The sequence below is a fragment of the Aedes albopictus genome, chromosome 1 (genome assembly GCF_035046485.1).
Source record: "Aedes albopictus strain Foshan chromosome 1, AalbF5, whole genome shotgun sequence".
In the NCBI taxonomy this organism is placed as follows: domain Eukaryota; kingdom Metazoa; phylum Arthropoda; class Insecta; order Diptera; family Culicidae; genus Aedes; species Aedes albopictus.
Genome location: NC_085136.1, coordinates 76,700,050 through 76,720,232, shown reverse-complemented (window position 1 = coordinate 76,720,232; position 20,183 = coordinate 76,700,050). Strand labels below are relative to the sequence as shown.

The window sequence follows — 20,183 nt, the reverse complement described above, 5'->3', positions numbered from 1 at the left end:
CGATCGCGAGTGACGGATTTCTCACAGCGCGTGAGCTTTCTTGTGTTACCCAAGGTTACGGTCAATCTGCCGACGTCCTCAATCAACATCGCGAAATGGAACTTACCAGATGGAATCGAATTAGCTGATCCATCGTTCAATGTGTCCATGAACGTGGACATGGTCTTAGGAATTGAATCATTCTTCAATTTCTTTAGGAATGGACAGCAGATTTTGTTGGGAGAACATTTGCCGGCTCTCAACGAATCAGTCTTCGGCTGGGTCGTTTGTGGTGGTGTGTCTACTCCTAGTCAGTCGCTGAATATCAGTTGCAATATGTCGACATCTGAAGCCCTAGATGAGCTGGTAGCTCGCTTTTGGACCAGTGAGGAAGTTGGAACGGCGAAGAACTATTCACCACAAGAAGCACAATGTGAGGAACATTTCGTGCGAACGGTTCAACGTGGAGAAGATGGCCGTTACACAGTCTCTCTACCGAAAAATGAAGAGGTTTTGAGGTTGATAGGAGAATCGAAAAACATCGCAGTTAGCCGTCTTCAAACTACCGAGCGCCGATTGGCAAGGGACGCGGATCTTCGTAGTCAGTACTGCTCTTTCATGGAAGAGTATCTCCAGCTTGGCCATATGGATAAGGTCGAGGTTGGTGAAGTCTCACCGGGACGCTGCTATCTACCGCATCATCCAGTAGTGAAGGAAGCTAGTACGACAACCAAGGTTCGTGTGGTCTTCAATGCTTCAAGCGAGACGTCGACAAGGGTAACGTTGAATGATGCACTGCTGGTGGGGCCAATCATCCAGGATGATCTACGATCAATAATTATGCGGAGTAGAACGAAACAGGTGATGCTTGTTGCGGACGTTGAAAAAATGTTCCGCCAAATTATGGTTTGTAAGGAGGACAGACCGTTACAATCTATCTTGTGGAGACCATCACCGGAGGAAGAAATAAGTACGTATGAGCTGAAAACTGTCACCTACGGTACAAAACCGGCTCCGTATTTGGCGACCAGGGTTTTGAAACAGCTGTCGGAAGATGAAGAAGGAAAATTTCCACTAGCAGCCAAGGCAGTACGGGAGGATACATATATGGACGATGTGATAACCGGTACAGACGACGCGGATGAGGCAGTGAACATGAGAACGCAGTTGCAGGATCTCATGAAGGCTGGAGGATTTAGGCTACGCAAATGGGCATCCAACCAAGTAGAAGCGCTGGACGGAGTTCTACAAGAAGATTTAGCGATCCCATCAACGAAGGAGATTTGCTTGGATCCAGATCCATCGGTGAAAACACTCGGTTTAACATGGATGCCGGGAACGGACACTCTTCGCTTTCAATTTACCGTCCCAAGTTTGGTTGATCTGGAACCGCTGACTAAACGGAAGGTTCTGTCGGTGATTGCCACGCTGTTTGACCCGATAGGTCTCATTGGAGCTACCATTACGTCCTTCAAGGTGTACATGCAGCTTCTGTGGACAATAAGGGATGAAGATGGGGAACGACTGGACTGGGACCAACCGCTACCCAAAACGGTGGGTGAGACATGGCGAAACTATCATCAACAACTGCCAATTCTCAACCAGATCAAGATCAACAGATGTGTAATCATTCCGAACGCCGTACAAGTGGAGCTGCATTGCTTTTCGGATGCGTCAGAGAAGGCCTACGGTGGATGCATCTATGTTCGGAGCGAAGATTGCGAGGGAAGTGTTCTAGTGCGACTGTTTGCGTCGAAATCAAAGGTTGCACCTTTGAAGATTCAAACCATTCCAAGGTTGGAGCTGTGTGGGGCGCTCCTGACGGCAGAACTACACGAAAAGGTCAGCCAAGCCATCCGAATTCCTGTGAGAGCATATTTCTGGACGGACTCTACTTGCGTTTTACGATGGATAGCAGCAACACCGTCTACCTGGAGCCCATACGTTGGAAATAGATGTGCAAAAATTCAGCGTTTGACTGAGCGCTGCAAGTGGCAACATGTTCCAGGAGTCCAGAATCCCGCAGATCTGATTTCGCGGGGGATAACACCAGAGAATCTTGCTGAGAATGTTTTCTGGTGGGAAGGTCCAAGTTGGCTCTTGGACGGCCCAGACAAATGGCCACAATCGACAGGATGCCAACTTTCAGAAGATGTAGACATCGAAAAACGTCGTACGGTAGTAGCGGCCATGACGGCTACCATCGATGAGTTTATGCCAGAGTACGTGGCCAAGTTCTCATCATATTCAAGGCTGATTCGAGCTACCGCTATTTGGAAACGGCTGATCACACTTCTCAGAACACCGAAGAAGGATAGAAGGAGAAGTTTTCTGTCCACCGAGGAGCTCAGAGAAGCCGAATACACTATTATTCGACAAATTCAAAAGGTTACTTTCACCGACGAGTGGAAGGCCTTATCGAAGGGAGAACCTGTGTCGCAAAAATCTCCGTTGCGTTGGTTTCACCCATATGTTTCACCGGAAGGATTGATTCGTCTCGGTGGTCGTTTAGAGCATTCTGCAGAAACGATCGATTTCAAGCATCCAATACTACTTCCGAGAGATCATCGACTAACCCGGCTACTCGTGGAATACTACCATGAGAGATTACTGCATGCTGGTCCACAATTGCTTTTAAGCACTATTCGACAGAAATTTTGGCCGCTAGGAGGCAGGAGCATTGTACGACAGGTTGTCCATCGTTGCTACAAATGCTTCAGAGCAAAACCATCTCCAGTGAAGCAATTCATGGGGGAGCTGCCTAGGGAACGAGTAACGGTATCACGCCCATTCTCCCGGACGGGCATAGACTTCTTCGGACCAGTCTATGTCAGGCCAGGACCAAGACGAACAGCCGTAAAGGCATATGGCACTATCTTCGTATGCTTTGCGACAAAGGCCATACATATAGAGCTAGTCTCCGATCTATCAACCGACCGGTTCATCCAGGCGTTACGGCGGTTCATGGCTAGGCGAGGAAGATGCGCAGAAATATTTTCTGACAATGGTACCAATTTTGTCGGTGCACGGAATCGAATGCGGGATCTGTTACAATTGCTGAAGGATAAGGACCACAAGGAGAAGGTGGATAACTATTGCCTCGATGAAGGCATAAAATGGCACTTCAGTCCTCCAAGTGGGCCTCACTTCGGCGGACTCTGGGAGGCTGCAGTGCGCTCTACGAAATTCCATCTCCAAAGAGTCATTGGAGATACTCCAGTGTCCATTGAAGACATGAATACACTGTTGACTCAGGTAGAGTCATGCCTGAATTCTAGGCCCATCACCGCGCTGTCAGAGGATCCAAGCGATCTGGAACCGCTTACGCCGGCTCATTTCCTTATTGGCGCATCACTGCAGGCGCTGCCGGACCTCGATGTAACCAATATCCCGACTAATCGGTTATCAAAATTTGAGGCAGTTCAAAGGAAGGTTCAAGATTTTTGGAACCGGTGGAGGCAGGAGTATCTCAGTCAGCTACAAGGACGGACTAAACGCTGGCGCCCTCCAGTAGAGATAGAAGTTGGCAAGATGGTCGTTATTTGCGATGATAACCTACCGCCGATGCGATGGAAACTAGGACGAGTCGAACAAGTTCACCCTGGACTAGATGGCGTTGTGCGAGTAATAACCCTGCGAACTGCTTCCGGGATCTTAAAGCGTCCGGTGGAAAAAACTTGTCTCTTACCAGAACCTGCAATGGAGCCCGAATTCTATATGAATTCAAGAAAGTAAATCATCCTTTATCCTTATTCCCCTCCCTATCCTGCCGAAGAGGAGTTTGCTTATTTTCTTTCAGAAATTCTAAGAATTTCAGGGTGGGTGAGAATGTTTGGGCCACTCACCCCTGCACACACCAGTGGATTTACAATTGCTGCCCAACCAAAATCTCTAGCCAGAACGCATTACGTAACTTATATACTGGACGGTGGTGCTGACGATGGACGAACAATAGTGCCTGCCACCGCAACCATGCTGCCTACCTACTATCGTCGAGTCTACGAGCGCGACTATCAACAACATCCACTGGACGATGGTCGGCTCGTGGCTACTGTGAGAGTACATCTCCGTAGCTGACCGTTGATCTACATAATGACGTCACTGATATTGCTCACCAGAGAACGGAGGATGGTTGGCTTGAGCTGGTGAGCAATATCAGAGACAGTATAATTCAATCCTACAATCAGAGCAGTCGTTTTGCTTTCTAATTTTCGTAGTCAAGTTATCGTAGAATATAAGTCAAGTGAATTTGATTCAGGTGTTTAAATCACTTTGGAAAGAAACCTCACTTCGTCGCGGTAGATCGGACCGGTGATAAGGTCAATCAGGGGAATCTCGAGTGTTACTATTCCTGAGAAATCGCGCGTGATCGGTGGTGCATTGCTTGGAGCTGAGAATTGCCGCCTTTCGGGTCCAGTCATATCTTTGCTGTCGCTGTCTAGAGCCCAGGCGAGTGCTGGTAGAAAGTCGCCAACCGAAGGTGGGTACAGGATACGACAGATATCTTTCGAAGAGTACTTCAGATTTATACAACTAAACCTTTTGAGATTTTTGACCAAAAGTATCATAATAAATATCTTAGCCGTCTGTCAACCGATTTCGGTTATCCTGGCACCAAATAAAAGCTACAACATTCTAGTAGAACCCTATACAATTTCATTAGGATTGGACATTTGGTTACCGAGATATCTTTCAAAGAGTACTTGGGAGTAATACAGGTTAACTTTTTGAGAGATGTTTGACCAAGGGTAAGGGTACCATAATAAATATCTCAGCCGCCTGTCAGCCGATTTGGGTTCTCTAAGCACCAAATGAAAGCTACTATATGCTTGTATAAGGCCCTGAAATTTTATTTCGATTCGACATTTGATTACTGAGATATCTTACGAAGAGTATTTCAATAAATTCTTTTTTTTATTATATTCACTTGTTATCGTGCATTTGTTTTTGATCAGTCTATGGGAAATTATTTTTCAATAAATGATGCTGACCTCATACAAAGTGTATACTAGCAGGTTATTGTTTTCAACAAAATTATAAATAACAAATTACAAATACACAGGAATTTTATGGAAACTAACAATATGTTAAATGAAAGTTTTGAAGAACCAGACAGCCAAAATAACTAGCTAATGCCAAAACTGATTAACTTAGTAGATATATCATTTTTGTCGTTTTTACACCATAACCATGAATACCAAGTACTTCGGAGCTAATTTAATTGACTGATTTAGACAAAGTGTATCTCGCTGATTTTCTTTCCCATTTGTTAATCGATTCAAGATCTTTCAGCAGTTAATAAAAGATACAAAATTCCAGAATATGTAAGCTATTTTTTAAACATTCCATACAAGACTCTAGGAAGTGTCTGGCATTTCTGGTAGTTTAGTCCATGGTCCATGATGCTATTTTGGAAACCAATCCACTAGATGCCAAATCCACAATATATTCTAGAGCTTTTGGTCAATTCCACAAAACAAATATGTTAAATACAAATAATACAACAATAATTTTAATAAGTGTAAGAAGGGTTCTGTGCACCATAGGTGGATTAAATCGGGTTTTTTTACTAAGTGTATACCGCAGATACTGGAGAGCGACTTTCAGAGCAGAGTCGAAGTAGCAGAGCAGAGCTACAACATCACCGTGGGGATCCCTCAGGGGTCAATCCAGGGCCCGCTAGTATGGAACGCGACGTATTGAGGCGTACACTCCCACCACCGGGCGTTAAGTTGGTTGGCTTTTTCGACGACATTACCCACGACACGAGGACTACGGCGAGACAATAGAGTAAGTGGAGCTGACAGCAGCACACGCAATTGGCATAGTGGAGGACTGAATAACGTCGAGGCAGCTGGCAATCGCGTTGCTGAAATGGCAGAGAGAGTGGAATTACTCCAGCAAGCAGTTGCATGTCCGAAGGATCATAAAACTATCGAGAGCTTAGCTACAGGTCTAAGCCCTGATAAAGGACGAAGGTTGCGATCTTGCTTGCGATGGTTGTTATTGAATGGCCACCGTGTAAAACAAAATTGGATAAACCCCAATGCCAAGATGACCTGCGACCCGAGCAGACAGAGGCTTGAATGGTTGAGGAGGTTCTGAACATACTAAGACAGGGCACTGGTACAGGGGACCTTTCCCTAGCACTCGGAGGACCAAAAATGAGTACAAATTCAACAAATAGCATTCAAGGTGATGACTGCTTCTCTCAGTCGTGTCAGAGCGAAGTAGATAATCTGAGTCAGCTTCTCAGTAATCCGCAGGAGAAGATGGACATATCCTGCCACTCAGACCATAGCTCCGGGGGACAGGGATCATAGTCCCAGGGCTTGATGAGAAACCCCACCCTTCCTGCGAGTCAGCCGTGTAGTGGCAGGCTAAAAATAGAACTACTAACCCCAATTCAAGGTGTTAAGCGATCCGGGGTGCGATCAACCCCTTCGCAAGGAGCGGGTTGATGAGGTCTCCGACAAGGAGAAGCGAGGAGACAGGCCTACCCACGCGTGGGAGCTCCACTTTATTCCCCGGCAAGCCAGCCGGTGGAGATAATGGACGGAGCGTGGCTGCTGAGGGCCGTCAGCCAAGAGAACAAAGGACGGCCCACAATAGAGGTGGCTGAGGAGCAGCTTGGCAAAATCATCGACTTTGCGTCCACTTAGAGTGTCGATTGACGAAGCCAAGCTGGAGCACGCGGTAATCGCGATGCTGACTGCAGCAGCGGCGGAACCGGTGAAGGAGAAAGTGCCAAAGTTTACCCAAAATGCTCGTGACAAGCGTGTCAAGCACTCGCAGAAGCGGGCGAGGCAGCCGTCAGGTGAGGAACTGTCTGGCAGCGCGCGCAAAGCCAGGCGTATTATTACCCCGAAGGTCGGCAACAATACTGGAAAGTCGGACCTCAGCCAGGGTTCCCGGAAAGCTGGGAAGGGTGGGCCTGAAAAGGTTGGCCCGTCCCGGAACGATGGCAACAAGGAGTTGCGACCGTTGGTGGGCCTTCAGCAGCCACAGAGTAGGGCGAACCAAGGGGGAGGACCCTCCTTGGACTAAGGCAGTGCGGAAGAAGAAGAAGACGAATCCGCCGGTAGTAGAGCAGGACGCCAAGCCAAGGCGTAGAAGGGTACGGGCCAAGCGCAAGAAAGGCGACGCGCTCGTCATCAAGACGGAGCAGTCCAAGTACTCGGACGTCTTGAAGGCGATGCGAAGCGACGCCAAGCTTGAGGGTCTGGGAGCCGACGTACGCAGTATTAGACGTACTCGTACGGGCGAAATGATCCTGATGGACATAGGCTGACAAGAGGCTGCCACACAAGAGACAAGCGACAAGAGACAAGAGGCTGCCACACATAAGGCGACTCTGAAGGTCAAAGACATAGACGAGATCACCGAAGTGGAAGAGCTCGTCACGGGACTGCGGCAACAGTGCGATGTGCAGGTGGCCGCCGCAGCCGTTAGGCTACGGAAGGGGCCATCAGGGACACAGATAGCTTTGGTTCAGCTACCCGTGGCCAGGTTTGTCCGCACTGAACGCATGAAAATTTTGCTCTTTTGATTTACACCACCAAAACCATCGTATTTATGCAATCTTCCTATCTTGCCCGATAGAAGGATGTTGAAATTACCTAAATGTCATTTTGAACTGTTAAAAAACCGCACCGCAGTGCCACACTGTGCGCGCAAAGAGAATTTCACCCGGGTGAATTCACCCCAGTGAATTTCTCTTTGCGCGCTCAGTGCGGCACTGCGGTGCGATTTTTTGACGGTTCGAAATGTCATTTAGGATATTCAAACATCCTTTTATCAGGTAGGATAAGAAGATTGCATAAACACGATGGTTTTTATGGTGAAAATCAAAAGAGCAGAATTTTCTTGCGCTCAGTGTGGACAAGCCTGCCCGTGGCGTACGTAAAGAAAAACCGTTAAAGTAGAGCGGATAAAAGTAGGCTGGTGCGTATGTCACCTGACATTCCACGAGCCACCAGAGGTTTGCTTTAGGAGTCTGGAACCAGGACACAAGTCGTGGGACTGCAAAGGTTCTGACAGGCGCAAACTGTGTAGGCGATGCGGCGCTGAACGTCATAAGGCCCAAAGCTGCACGAGTCCACCCATCTGAATTTGAACCACTGTGACGCGGCTCAGCAACTGTTTTGTCAGGCGGTTTCTGAGTGGAGGACGGATATCGCCATCATAGCGGACCGGTACCGATTACCCGCCGGCAACGGCAATTGGATTGCGGATGGTTCCAGAAAAATGGCGGCGATATGGCCGATGGATAAATGCCCCGTGCAGGACCCAACAAACATTTTTGCTGTACAAGAGTGGCACAAACTGCTCTTAAGCAAACTTTAGCTTAAGAAACTGTTATTCAGCTGGTTCTGTTTCTTGGGGAGTTGGTGTCACTAACTACCTATGAGGGCTTCGTGGTCGCCAAAGTAAATGGGGTCTTCTTCTGTAGCTGCTGTGCGACTCCTCGGTGGTCGGTCGAACAGTTCACGCAAATGCTGGACTGTATGATGACCGTGCTAACAGGGTGAAGGCCGGTGGGAATAGCGGTGACTTCAATGCCTATGGGCCGTGGAATGGGGAAGCCGTTTCACGTACCAGCGGTATCAGATCCTGCTAGAGACACTGGCTGTACTAGATGTCGATCTGGCTAATGTCGGTACCAAGAGTACCTATAGCGGAAACGAAGCGGAGTCAATCATTGACGTGACCTTTTAAAGTCCTGGCCTCACAAGTAGTTCGAACTGGAGAGTGGACGACAGCTACACTCACAGCGATCACCTGGCGGTTCGCTACAGTATCGACTGCAACAACAGCAGGCAGCGAGTAGAAGAAGAGGCGGCTAGGCCAAGGCCAAGCCCTCGCAGGTGGAAGACATCATACTTCGACGAAGCGGTATTTAGGGAGGCGCTCCGCCGTGAGCGAAACTTAATCGGTTTAGACGGCGAGGAGCTGGTAGCGGTGCTCTCACGTGCGTGTGATGCGACCATGCCTAGGCGAGTCCACCCTAGAAATGGGAGGCCACCGGCTTACTGGTGGACCGACGCGATTGCGGACCTGCGCCGCGCCTGCCTACGGGCTAGGCGGCGGATGCAGCGAGCACGATCAGAGGAAGAGCGAAACGAACGGCGGGTAGTGTTCACCGCTGCAAAAGCCGCGCTCAAGACCGAGATAAGAGCAAGCAAAAAGGCCTGCTTTGAGGGTCTCTGTCAGAGTGCCAATACGAACCCGTGGGGTGACGCCTACAGGATCGTTATGGCCAAGACGAGAGGTATGATGGCTCCTACAGAGCAATCTCCAGAGATGTTGGAGGGGATCATTGGAGGACTTTTTCCGCGTCATGATCCTAGTCCTTGGCCTCCTTTCGTAGGACAGCCGGGGATTGGGGCTGGCGATGAGGAAAGGGTCACCGATGTGGAACTTGCGGGGATAGCTAAGTCCCTTAGCGTAGGTAAGGCCCCAGGTCCGGACGGAGTTCCGAACCTGGCCTTAAAAGTAGCTATTGCAGAAGCTCCCGAGATGTTCAGGTCTGCTATGCAGAAATGCCTGGACGAGGGAGTTTTCCCAGAAGCTTGGAAGAGGCAGAGCCTGGTACTATTGCCAAAGGCGGGGAAACCACCCGGAGACCCGTCGGCATATAGACCAATATGCTTGATTGACACGGCGGGGAAGGTGCTCGAAAAGATCATCCTCAATAGAATGTTGAGGTTCACTGAGGGCGTAAATGGTCTCTCGAGCAACCAATATGGCTTCCGGAAGGGGAGGTCCACCGTAGACGCTATCTTGTCGGTTACAAAAACCGCCGAGAAAGCACTCGAGCCTAAGAGGAGGGGAAATCGCTTCTGCGGGGTAGTGACTCTGGATGTAAGGAATGCATTTAATAGCGCCAGTTGGGCTGCTATTGCCGATGCGCTCTTGCGTCTGGGGATACCGGAGTACTTGTACAAGATTCTCGGAAGCTACTTCCAGAATCGCGTACTAGTTTACGACACGGAGGTGGGTCGGAAGTGCTTTCACATAACCTCAGGAGTCCCGCAAGGTTCCATCCTGGGTCCGGTGTTATGGTATGTCATGTACGACGAGGTGTTGAGGTTAGAGTACCCAGTGGGAGTGGTGATTGTCGGATTTGCCGACGACATTACGGTCGAAGTTTACGGTGAAACGATCCTGTTAAAGCGCTCCGTCAAACACTTGGGCGTGATGATCGACGATAAGCTTACCTTCGGTAGCCACGTCGATTATGCCTGTAAAAGAGCCTCCACCCACAGCTATTGCGGCACTGTCCCGGATGTTGTCCAATAGCTCTGCGGTGTACGCCAGTAAGCGCAAGCTTCTGGCTAATGTTGCTACGTCCATACTTAGGTATGGCGGTCCGGCGTGGGGCACCGCGCTAAGTACTGAATGCTACCGATGGAAGCTGGAAAGTACTTACAGGCTGAAGTGCCTGAGGGTTGCGAGCAGGGTCGTGCAATTTCGAAAGGAAAACATGACGTACGACGACTGTAGCAAATCGTTTCCCATGCGAACGGACTGCTGTGATGCTTCATCTCTCACCCAGCAACACACTCGTTCGTTGCTGCTACAGAAACAAGTGTATATGAAACATGGGATGATACACTTGGGTTTTCGTTTCATTTATGAGTCATTGAAATACTTCAACATGCTAAAAACACTATTTAAACCACATTTTTAAATAGTGGTGCACGCCGATAGAATGATAATTGTTTTATGAAAGAGGATAACAAATTCGACCACTTAAATCCAATTAACCGGCGCCCGTAACCATTGAGAGACTAGCGCGCACCAGTGAGACACTAATGCTCTGACGGGTGAAGCACAAGCAATGCGACCGGGTGGGAGACTACCGAGTGCTACGATGAGTGGAAAAGTTTTTTTTAACGACCGAGTCATTAGAAAAATGTATGAAACACTTGAAGTGACTCATTCAAATGTTGCATGAAAGTGTATCATTGAAACGAAATTGTACGCCCCTGGTTGCGAGCGCGTACCGTACCGTGTCACACGACGCCTTCTGCGTCATTACTGGTATGGTGCCTATCAGCATTCTTATCAGTGAGTACATGGAGTGCTTCGAAATGCGCGGCACAAGAGGCATACGCAGGACTGCCAGGATGGCCTCTATGGTCAAATGGCAGCGCGCGTGGAACAATTCCACCAAAGCAAGGTGGATCCATAGGTTGATACCGAGGGTAGATAGTTCGAATAATAGGTGCCATGGGGAAGTTACATTTCACCTGACACAGGTCCTTTCAGGCCGTGGTTGCTTCCGACAGTATCTACACCGTTTTGTGCATGCGGATTCTCCCGAATGCCCAGTGTGCAATGGTTTAGAGGAAACGGCGGAACGCGTTATGTTCGTGTGCCCGCGTTTTCGCACAAAGCGTGACCGCATGCTTGCCACATGCGGAGAGGACATAACTCCGGACAATCTTGTCCAGAGGATGTGTAGGGATGAGTTTGGCCGGAACGCCGTTTCAACGGCTATCACCCATATCGTCTGGGAGCTACAGAGGAGGTGGCGCGTGGACTCGGAGGATGGTTAGTTCAGAGGCGGTACAAGAGGTGGTCCAGGGGTTCGGAGTCGGCCTCGTAGGTCATACCGGTGCCCTGCGGTCGAGATCGACCCTTACAACGATTAAGTGGTCGCGGAGTGGAAGTTCTGGTGGCGTCGGTATACTGGGTTGGATCTGAGCCAGCGGTTGGAAAGGGGTCCCCGGTAAGGGCCGGGGCAAGTGGAGATCCTGCTGTCAGCAACCTTCTGGCAAATCTGATAGGGTATGAAGGGTAGTGATACCCTTCCTTATGGGCAGATCAGATCGGGTTGCACGTAGGCATCGGTTCTTGATGTCTGCAAAACAGTTGGTCGCGGGCGAGGTTGACCCTACCCGCCTTCCGAGGGCAAACGGAGTGGTGAGGACATTTCGGGAAACTGGCTAAGCGTTAGCATGCTACCGTGACGGACTCTCCAAAGCGAGTCATCGATGTTCGATGCAGGCTACGCAGCTAACTTTCAGATTCCGATGTGCACTAGCCCATTTCTAAAGCAATGTCTTCATGATGGTTCCGGAGAGACGAAGGTTTTGGTAACCATGGGAATGTTGTTTAGTGGGTCGAGGAAAGACTGGTCCTGGCTTCAACTTTTCTTGTAGAAGACGGTCTTTAATCCCCCCTTACCTTGACCTCCTTGTTCAGGTGTCTGTTGAGCAAGTTATCTCTCTTATGGTTTAGAGTAATGAAAGGCGGCATCATGCCAAACGGCTTCACGGTAATTTGCATTATACCAGATGGGATATAGTCTTTTTTAAGGACAAACGTCTTGAAATTCCGCTTCAACAGTGCATCAGAACTTCAGATGCACAAATATCAAGAAGCAAACTTCAAACAACAGTGTATTTTGTTATTCTGTTCTTGCTCACTTCTAATACGCTTAAAATAAGAAGATCAGGTGCTCTGATTTTGTTTACAAAGAGATTTGTACGCTCGAAATCATGAGTAGGTGCCATAGTCGGCCATTGTGGCGGCCATTTTGGGATTCTAACAAGTATGTCCTTAAGCATTTCCATAGATCAACTTACCTTTGATGAGATTGACTATTTCGTCTGCTTCCCGCGAGAGGTCGCCACCGGGCCGGAACGGATTATCCCAGCCAGACTCGGTACTGAAATGAGAGCGAAAATAGAAAAGAAATCATTAGTCTCAGCTTTCCAGCACAGTAGGTATTTCCACTTGGTTTGGTTGCTTCATTTGTTGCGCCGCCGCCATGTCTGGCAAGGAAAGGATACAATCTCGAAGTAAATATCCGCCGGAAACGCAAACGGGTAAACTATTCCTAGATGTCGTTTTTTGCAGTGAAGGATAGGGGAAATAGGCTGAAGGGTAGTAAAGGCGGAAATTGAGTTTGGAAAAGCAGAAATTTAATTTGACTTCTCTTCCTCGAATTCGTCCGGAATGGCGAGATAGGTAGGTAAATGGAAAAAGTAATCCACAAAAAAAAACCGGAGACGCGACGGAAATCGCGAGGATGCAATCGAGACTGTCGTCGACTGCGGCGCGGGAAATCGATAGACCGACCGTTATGACAGAACTCCTCAATGAGTGGGTATGCAGATAGAGATAGGTAGGTACCTGTTCAGTCGCGCCAGAATCGTCGTGTTGTGCACATTTTGAAACTGCTGATGATGGGCCGCATACTGGGCCTGGTAGGACGCATTCGGATAACCTCCGGCGGAGGCTGCTGCATGTGCTTGGGCGGCACACTGCTTCATGTACTCCTCCCGGGGCACTTCCACCACGTAGTACAGGGCACCGCCATGAATCTGGGAGGGCGTCGTCGCCGTCGAGTTCACCATGTCGAGTTCGCTTCGTTAATCACTCGATATGTAGTTCAATTTGATTTCGTTTCGTTCGTTTCGCGTATCAATTTCACGCTCTCTTCAACCGCAAATCACCAAGTCCGTTCGGTTAAAGTCACCATTTTCGCTGGTTTTCAACAAGCTTCACCCACGCACTTGACGTTGATCCTTGAAGGGAAAACTTTGTTGCACTAACCACCAGTCGACTTGCCTAGGTTCTGGTTCATTGAATTAAACCCCAACAAGTCAAGCAAATAAACGAGTTATCAACCCCCATCCCCATCTCATCGCAGCTTGATTCAACCCCATCAGCAGTAAGAACTAGGAAAGAAACGACATCAAATGTACCCCCATTGTGGCCACAAGAGTCAAACCCTTAGCAGTAACGACCGACGAAGACGATGAGTAGATAGTGTTCTACTTCTTGTGAGTGCCAAAGGATATCAAAGAGACGACTTTTATCGACAAATCTTCACGCCAGGGCTCTGGAAAATCAAAGTATCGTTGGAAGATAAAGAAGCAGTGGTTCACAACCAGCGACAAACGCTACCTTCAATCCATAACACCAAGCTTGAAGATTTTTGGCCGTTTATCTGGCCTATACTTTCAAAATAATGAAGATTGATTTGTCATGTGATATAACTTTGGTTAAAATTCTGAGATGTCACCAAAGAAGCCCTTGTGAAACCTCATGCTCACGGTATTCAGGTTGGATCAACCCATTCAAATTGGATTATCGCATTTGTATGTATTTCATTATTTTCACAAAATTTCCGCATAACATCAGTAGTTTAAACATTTAACATCGATGTAACACCAGAGAATAATTTGTTTTACGTATGCTGCGAATGAATACCCAACACTGACTAAAGGAACTTTCAGACCGCAAAGGCGAATCAAAGACAAGAGCTTTATCGACAAATCTTCACGCGGAGTATAGCTATCGTAGAAGGGGGCTAAATGGATCGTAAAAACCGAAATTAACAACTACAGGACTTTTGTGGAGACAATACTTCCTAGCCAAAGGAAAAGAGCAATAGGTTGGATACTAGAGAGATAGTATACCAATATTATATTTGTTCCCTTTTACTCACAGAGCTGTCATTTCCTTTCCGCCTGCGAAGCTTTGACTTATTAGTGTATGTTTTCAAAACATTCTTACGATCATCGCTTAAAGTTTTACCAATATGATTCATTAACGATGAAAACATACTCGTTTTATTTGCACTAAAAGATAATTAAAGTCAATGAGTCACAATAGTTTGAAAACTATTAAATGTCATTGACATATAATGGTACTGGAGCTAAATAAGTCCCACAGAAAGATTTGCCGACACGTGCGGTGGCTGAAACCAGTCTAATTCGGTACTCCAGTTTATTTTCCTTTCAGAAATGGCCTACTTCGATAATCGATGACACTTGTAAAAGAAAGTGAAGAATCAGTGCTGTCCCACCGGAAACTTTTATAAGAGATCTATCGAAAGTTCTTACACAAGTTTATCCAGGAAAACTTCACAAATGACACCAGAAGTACCGTTGTTGGGGGTGAGAATGGGTCAAAAATGCATATATCCACATTTTTTTTGCTCAATAACTTTTGCTTCTTTGCATGAAAAAGTCCTTTGATCATTGGAATGTGATCTTTGCTATTACATGCGCAAATGATGAAAAAAAAATACTTGGAGTCAATTTTCCTTAAAACTACAATTGTATGAAAATTGACCCATACTCACCCCTTTCGAATGGGTCAAGGGAAACATTTGTTCCGCATTGACAACAAAACAAGTTAATAAAGTTCTGGTCAAGGTTAATACTACTTACCAATAATATATTATGTGATGGCTAGGGGTTTAAGATTCTAAAATGTATCAATCCACCTAAAAGTGTGATGTTTCATCCAGCCTTAAAAGTGCCATTTTAAAAGGCCTTATTTTCAAGCTTTTTTCGATACTTTCTCAAAAATTAACTACAGTGTATCAAACAATTGTCCGTACAGCAATTTTTTGGTCAAAATAATTTTTCATTCAAATTTTCATAACTTTTTTATACGTCAATCAAAAACGCTGAAATTTTGACCAATCATGAATCATATATTAAGGCTCCATTGCTGGATGAAAACATTTCAAATTTTGACCATAACATTTCCGATATTTACTGATGCTACAGTGAAATTTTTATGAAGCTACTTAAATCTATCACTGAAATACGGATTTTCGAAAAAGGTATGTCCAAAAATGTATTTTTTCATATAAGTTGTTATAACTTAAAATATGTAATTTCTATCAATTTGAAATTTTGTCCATACATTATCAACAATTTGATGATGAAGTGGTAAAATTTTCAGCCAAAAATATTGATAGCTGTCAAAGTTGTAGCAGATTGAACATGACGCATTTTAGGAGATAAAATCAGCTCGGCTTTTTTTTTGCTACTGAGTGTAATCTATCATTTCCTGCACATCTTCCATCGCTGATTTAGGTGAAAACAGCTGGTTTTGTTATGAGACACTATAAACAACGGGTAGCGAGTGAACAATGAAGATGAACGCGAGCATCGGAGTACCGGTTGATTTTGTAGTGTAAACATGACCAACAGATAGTCCGAGAACAATGAAAATGATGATAAACATTGAAGTAGGTAATCGGTGAAATCTGTGACATAGAAGCAGTGGCTGGTATTTTGGGCAGTTTTTCGCTTATAAATCAGTCAATCCGAAACCAATTGACTTGAAATTTTGTACACGGCTAGATACTATACGTATACCTCATTGCGTTCCAAAAATTCAGTCAATTGGTTCAAAATTGACTGAGTTATTGCAAAAAAGTTGCGACATCTGCCATAGAAGAAATTTATTCCACTAGTCCCTCTAAGGATTTCAATGAGTTTTCTCTTGGGAGTTTTCAATAGATTCCTCCAAGCATCTTTGTAGTTTTTGGAAGTTCGCGAAAATAAAACGTTTTACGAAGACAGAGCTGTACAAGTTCTAAAAAAGCTTCTCCTAAAGTTACCTCCGAGAATTTTCCCACGAGTGTCTTCAGGAATTCTTTCAGAAGTTCCTCTGGAATTCCACGAGTAGTTAAACTGGTATTTATTTTTTCAATTTTCTCTAAAATACCTTCCAAATAACAGAGTAATTTTCTACAAAGATCTCAACCAAACGCTATATAATTTTTTCTAGCATTGCTCTAGTAGCAATATTTCATAAATCTATGGTAGAACCAACGAAATTGAAAAAAAAAATAACGAGAAGAAAAATGGGAAATTGTAAGAGTGATTTTTAAAAGAATCCTTCTATAATTCTCGAAGATTTTTTTTTCTAATTTCCCTAGGAACTTGTGGAGATATTCTCACAGAAATTTCTGAAGGTATTCGCGGATAAACTCATGGAAGGACCTCCAGAATGCTCGGAGGATCTCCTGAATTTATCATAGGAACTTTTGGGTAAATTTCTGAAGGAATCATAGGAAAACACTGGAATAATGCACGTGGGAACTGCAGAAAGAACTTCGGGAGGAACTACTGAAAAAAATCCCAGAGACTTGAAGGAATCCCAAGCGATAGTCTATGGCCTAGAAATACATGTAAAATTTTCGAAGGAGTTGTTGTAGGAATATTTTCCAAATACTTTCCAAATTACAGAATAATTTTCTATGGAAATCTTAACCAATGGCATCATGGTTCTCGTAGCAATTTTCCAAAAATCTATGGTGGAACCAATGAAATTAAAAACAAAAAAAAAACGAGAAGAAAAATGGGATATTTTACAAGTGATTTTTGAAAAAAACCTTCTATAATCCAGAATTTTTTGGAGAAATTAGCGGATAAACTCACGGAGGGAATCCAGAATGCTTGGATGAGCTCCTGAACATACAGGGGATAGACAAAATGATCGGGACAGGCAAAATTATCACTTTCCAAAAAATGTTCAACTAGCTGTAACTTTTCGAAAAGTGTATCAAATATTCTCAATTTTTTACTGTAAGTTCTTCAACTAGTTGTGTATCAGTGAACAAAATTTGGAAAAGATCGGACAATTCTTCACGAAGTTATAAAGATTTTTGAAAAAGATAATATTATCCGATAGCCAACTTTGAGCTGTTATATCTCCCGATTTAATAAACCGATTGCAATGAAATTTTGACAATTCATGACTTATATAATGAACTCTGGAAAACATTTGACTTAACTTGAAATTTTTAACAAGCGAAAAAGTTATAGCGATTTTATTTTTTTCACGATTTTTAAGTAAATTTGTCTTTTTTTAATATGCATCCCATTACTTTTTCAACTGATTGGCGGCCATGTTGTTACTTTCCTTCAAAACGCATTCATATAAAAGTCAATTAGAGGGAAACTTAATGAACTATAATTTGCATCTTGAATTTTGAAACGATGTTGATGTTTTGGATAATTTGGTGTATTATTAGAAAAATAATCTAATCGTTATAATTTTCTTCCGTGTCAAGAATATTAAGTTAAGTCAATGGATTTTCATAGCTCATTATATAAGTCATAAATGGTCAAATTTTCATTGCATTCGGTTCATTGAATCCGGAGATATGACAACTCAAATTTGGCTATCGGATAATTTTAACTTTTCCAAAAATCTTTATAACTTCGTGAAGAATTGTCCGATCTTTTCCAAATTTTGTCCACTGTTACACAACTAGTTGAAGAACTTACAGTAAAAATTTGAGAATATTTGATGCACTTTTCGAAAAGTTACAGCTAATTGAATATTTTTTGAAAAGTGAAAATTTTGCCTGTCCCGATCATTTTGTCTATCCCCTGTATCAAAGGAACTTATGGGTGAATCTTTGAAGGAATCCTTGGAAAACTCTGAAATAATGCACGTACGAACTGCAAGACGAATTTCGGGAAGAACTACTGAACAACACAGAGACTCTATTGAAGGAACCTCAAACAATACTCCTGAAAAAATCCAGGGGAAGCTCCTGGTGGAATCGCGAGTAGAATTTTAGAAGGAACTCTAGAAGCAACTCCTCAAGTATTCTAAGGTGGAAAACACGTAGGAACCACCATGGAACTCTTATAAAAATCATTGCTGGAGTTTTCGGAAAAATCCCACGTGCAGCGCTTGCACAAATCCCAATTGAAATAAAAGGTGGAACACTCGGAGAAATTCCATGTAGAACTTCTGCAGAAGCCCCTAGTAGAACTCCTTGAGGAATCTCAGATAGAAATGCTGCAAAAATCCGAGATGAAGCTCCTGTAGAGATTCCAAGTGAATTTCCTTATGGGAATTCAGGTAGAACTCTTGGGGAAATCCCATCTCAGACGGAATTCAAGGAGGAACCCCACCTCAACCAGTTTCGTCCTTTTGAAATGTTGGTGCCGAAATAACGGTTTGCGCTGAAAAGTTCGGTCACCGCCAGTGCGTCATCAATCAATCAGCTTTTCAGCGCAAACCGTCATTTGGATCTTTAGATTTGTGCTCTTGAAAGTTTGGATCGTGGTTTCGTCATAGAAGCCCTTAGAGAAATCAAGCCTATTTTTCATTCGAAATCAATGTCATCAAACTTTGTATGTTTTGATAAAAAAAACATTAAGGGGCCCAGAATCAAAGCGGTATAAGAGACCATTTTGTCTATTTTAAGCTGAGCATATCAAAAATTCATCAGATTTCGAAAAAATACAATAAATCGTAGAAAATAGGGTCGAATTTGAAACTTCTTACATTTTGTATTGGATGAAGAATTGATGAAAAACTTTAAACCTCATTTACTCGAAAGTGGGTTTTTGTCACTTGTTCTCTGAGCCATTTTGCACCGAAAGAAGTTAGACGAGCTTAAAGTTACCCTATAAAAATCAGTAATTTGTAAATAACTTTGTTATTTCAATAGCTAGGGTTTTTTGATGTTCAACAAAAACATGTATTTTTACATCCCATACAACTTTGTAGAAGACGCAAAAAATGTAGAAAATCCCGTTAAATAGTTATGATGAAATATATGATATCTACGGGTCATGCACATACAACGCAATATATCTCGTAAAGTATGAGATTTAGCATTATGACGTCTTTGACAAAGTTGTTCAAAATTGCATTTTGCACAACTTTGCCGAAGACGTCAAGCGTCTATCTGCATTTTTTGAAAAAATATATTTTCCATCTCACTTATAGGAGGATTGATCACCCAACTGTTCATGTCAAAAGATGCGCTTTGTCTTATTTATGTAGAAACTTCTCCGAAGAAACTATATAGCAAAAATCAACGGTTGAAACGTTATTAAAAAAGAGCACAAAATCGGCAAAATAAAACACTGTGCGCTGATGACACGAAAACTGCACAATTCTTAAGATTAATTTTAAGAAATTGTTGTTACGAAATAAGCTTTGCTGACAAATCACACCATAGTTACAAGAACTGGAAGGATGTCCTTAACAGTTTCACATTGTTCAAAATCACAATTTTCATTATAATTTCATTTGAAAAAAATATTTTTCTTTTCACACCATCATTATGTATCTAGGATCCAATTGTTGATCACTGACATAACCTACGATGTAAGCATGACTGCCAATTTTTTTCATTTTTCCTAATCGTGCATTTCATGAGGTTTCAAGGGCGTTCCAGGGATATTTCAGGGGTGTTCGAGAGGGCTTCAGGAAGGTTCCAGGGGTTTTCAATAGGTTTCAAGGGCGTTCCAGAGGTGTTCCAGAGGGATTCAGAGTGTCAAGGGGATCCCAGGTGAAATACTCCGCGTTCCAAGGGTATCCAGGAGTGATCCACGGGTTTTCAAGGGATTCCAGGGTCGTATCAGGAGTGTTCTACGGGGTTGAGTGGGTCCCATGGATTTCCAGGAGTA

General features: G+C 44.4%; 1 protein-coding gene across 9 annotated transcripts in view; it reads right to left on the bottom strand.

The window, feature by feature from the left end:
• LOC134285018 (uncharacterized) overlaps positions 1–20,183 on the bottom strand; it is a 79,024-nt gene that overhangs the window by 16,924 nt on the left and 41,917 nt on the right. For 5 of the 9 annotated variants that reach the window (XR_009996078.1, XR_009996073.1, XR_009996072.1 and 2 more), the window contains one exon: positions 13,353–13,520. Coding sequence is in view for 1 of the 9 variants with exons in the window: in XM_062844877.1 (XP_062700861.1) it covers positions 12,576–12,658; positions 13,126–13,349 (307 nt within the window). In the remaining 8 variants the exon portion in view is untranslated. Of the gene's footprint in view, positions 1–12,575; positions 12,659–13,125; positions 13,571–20,183 lie in introns of those variants that run through there. The other 4 variants (XR_009996075.1, XR_009996076.1, XM_062844877.1 and 1 more) reach the window with 3 other exon arrangements.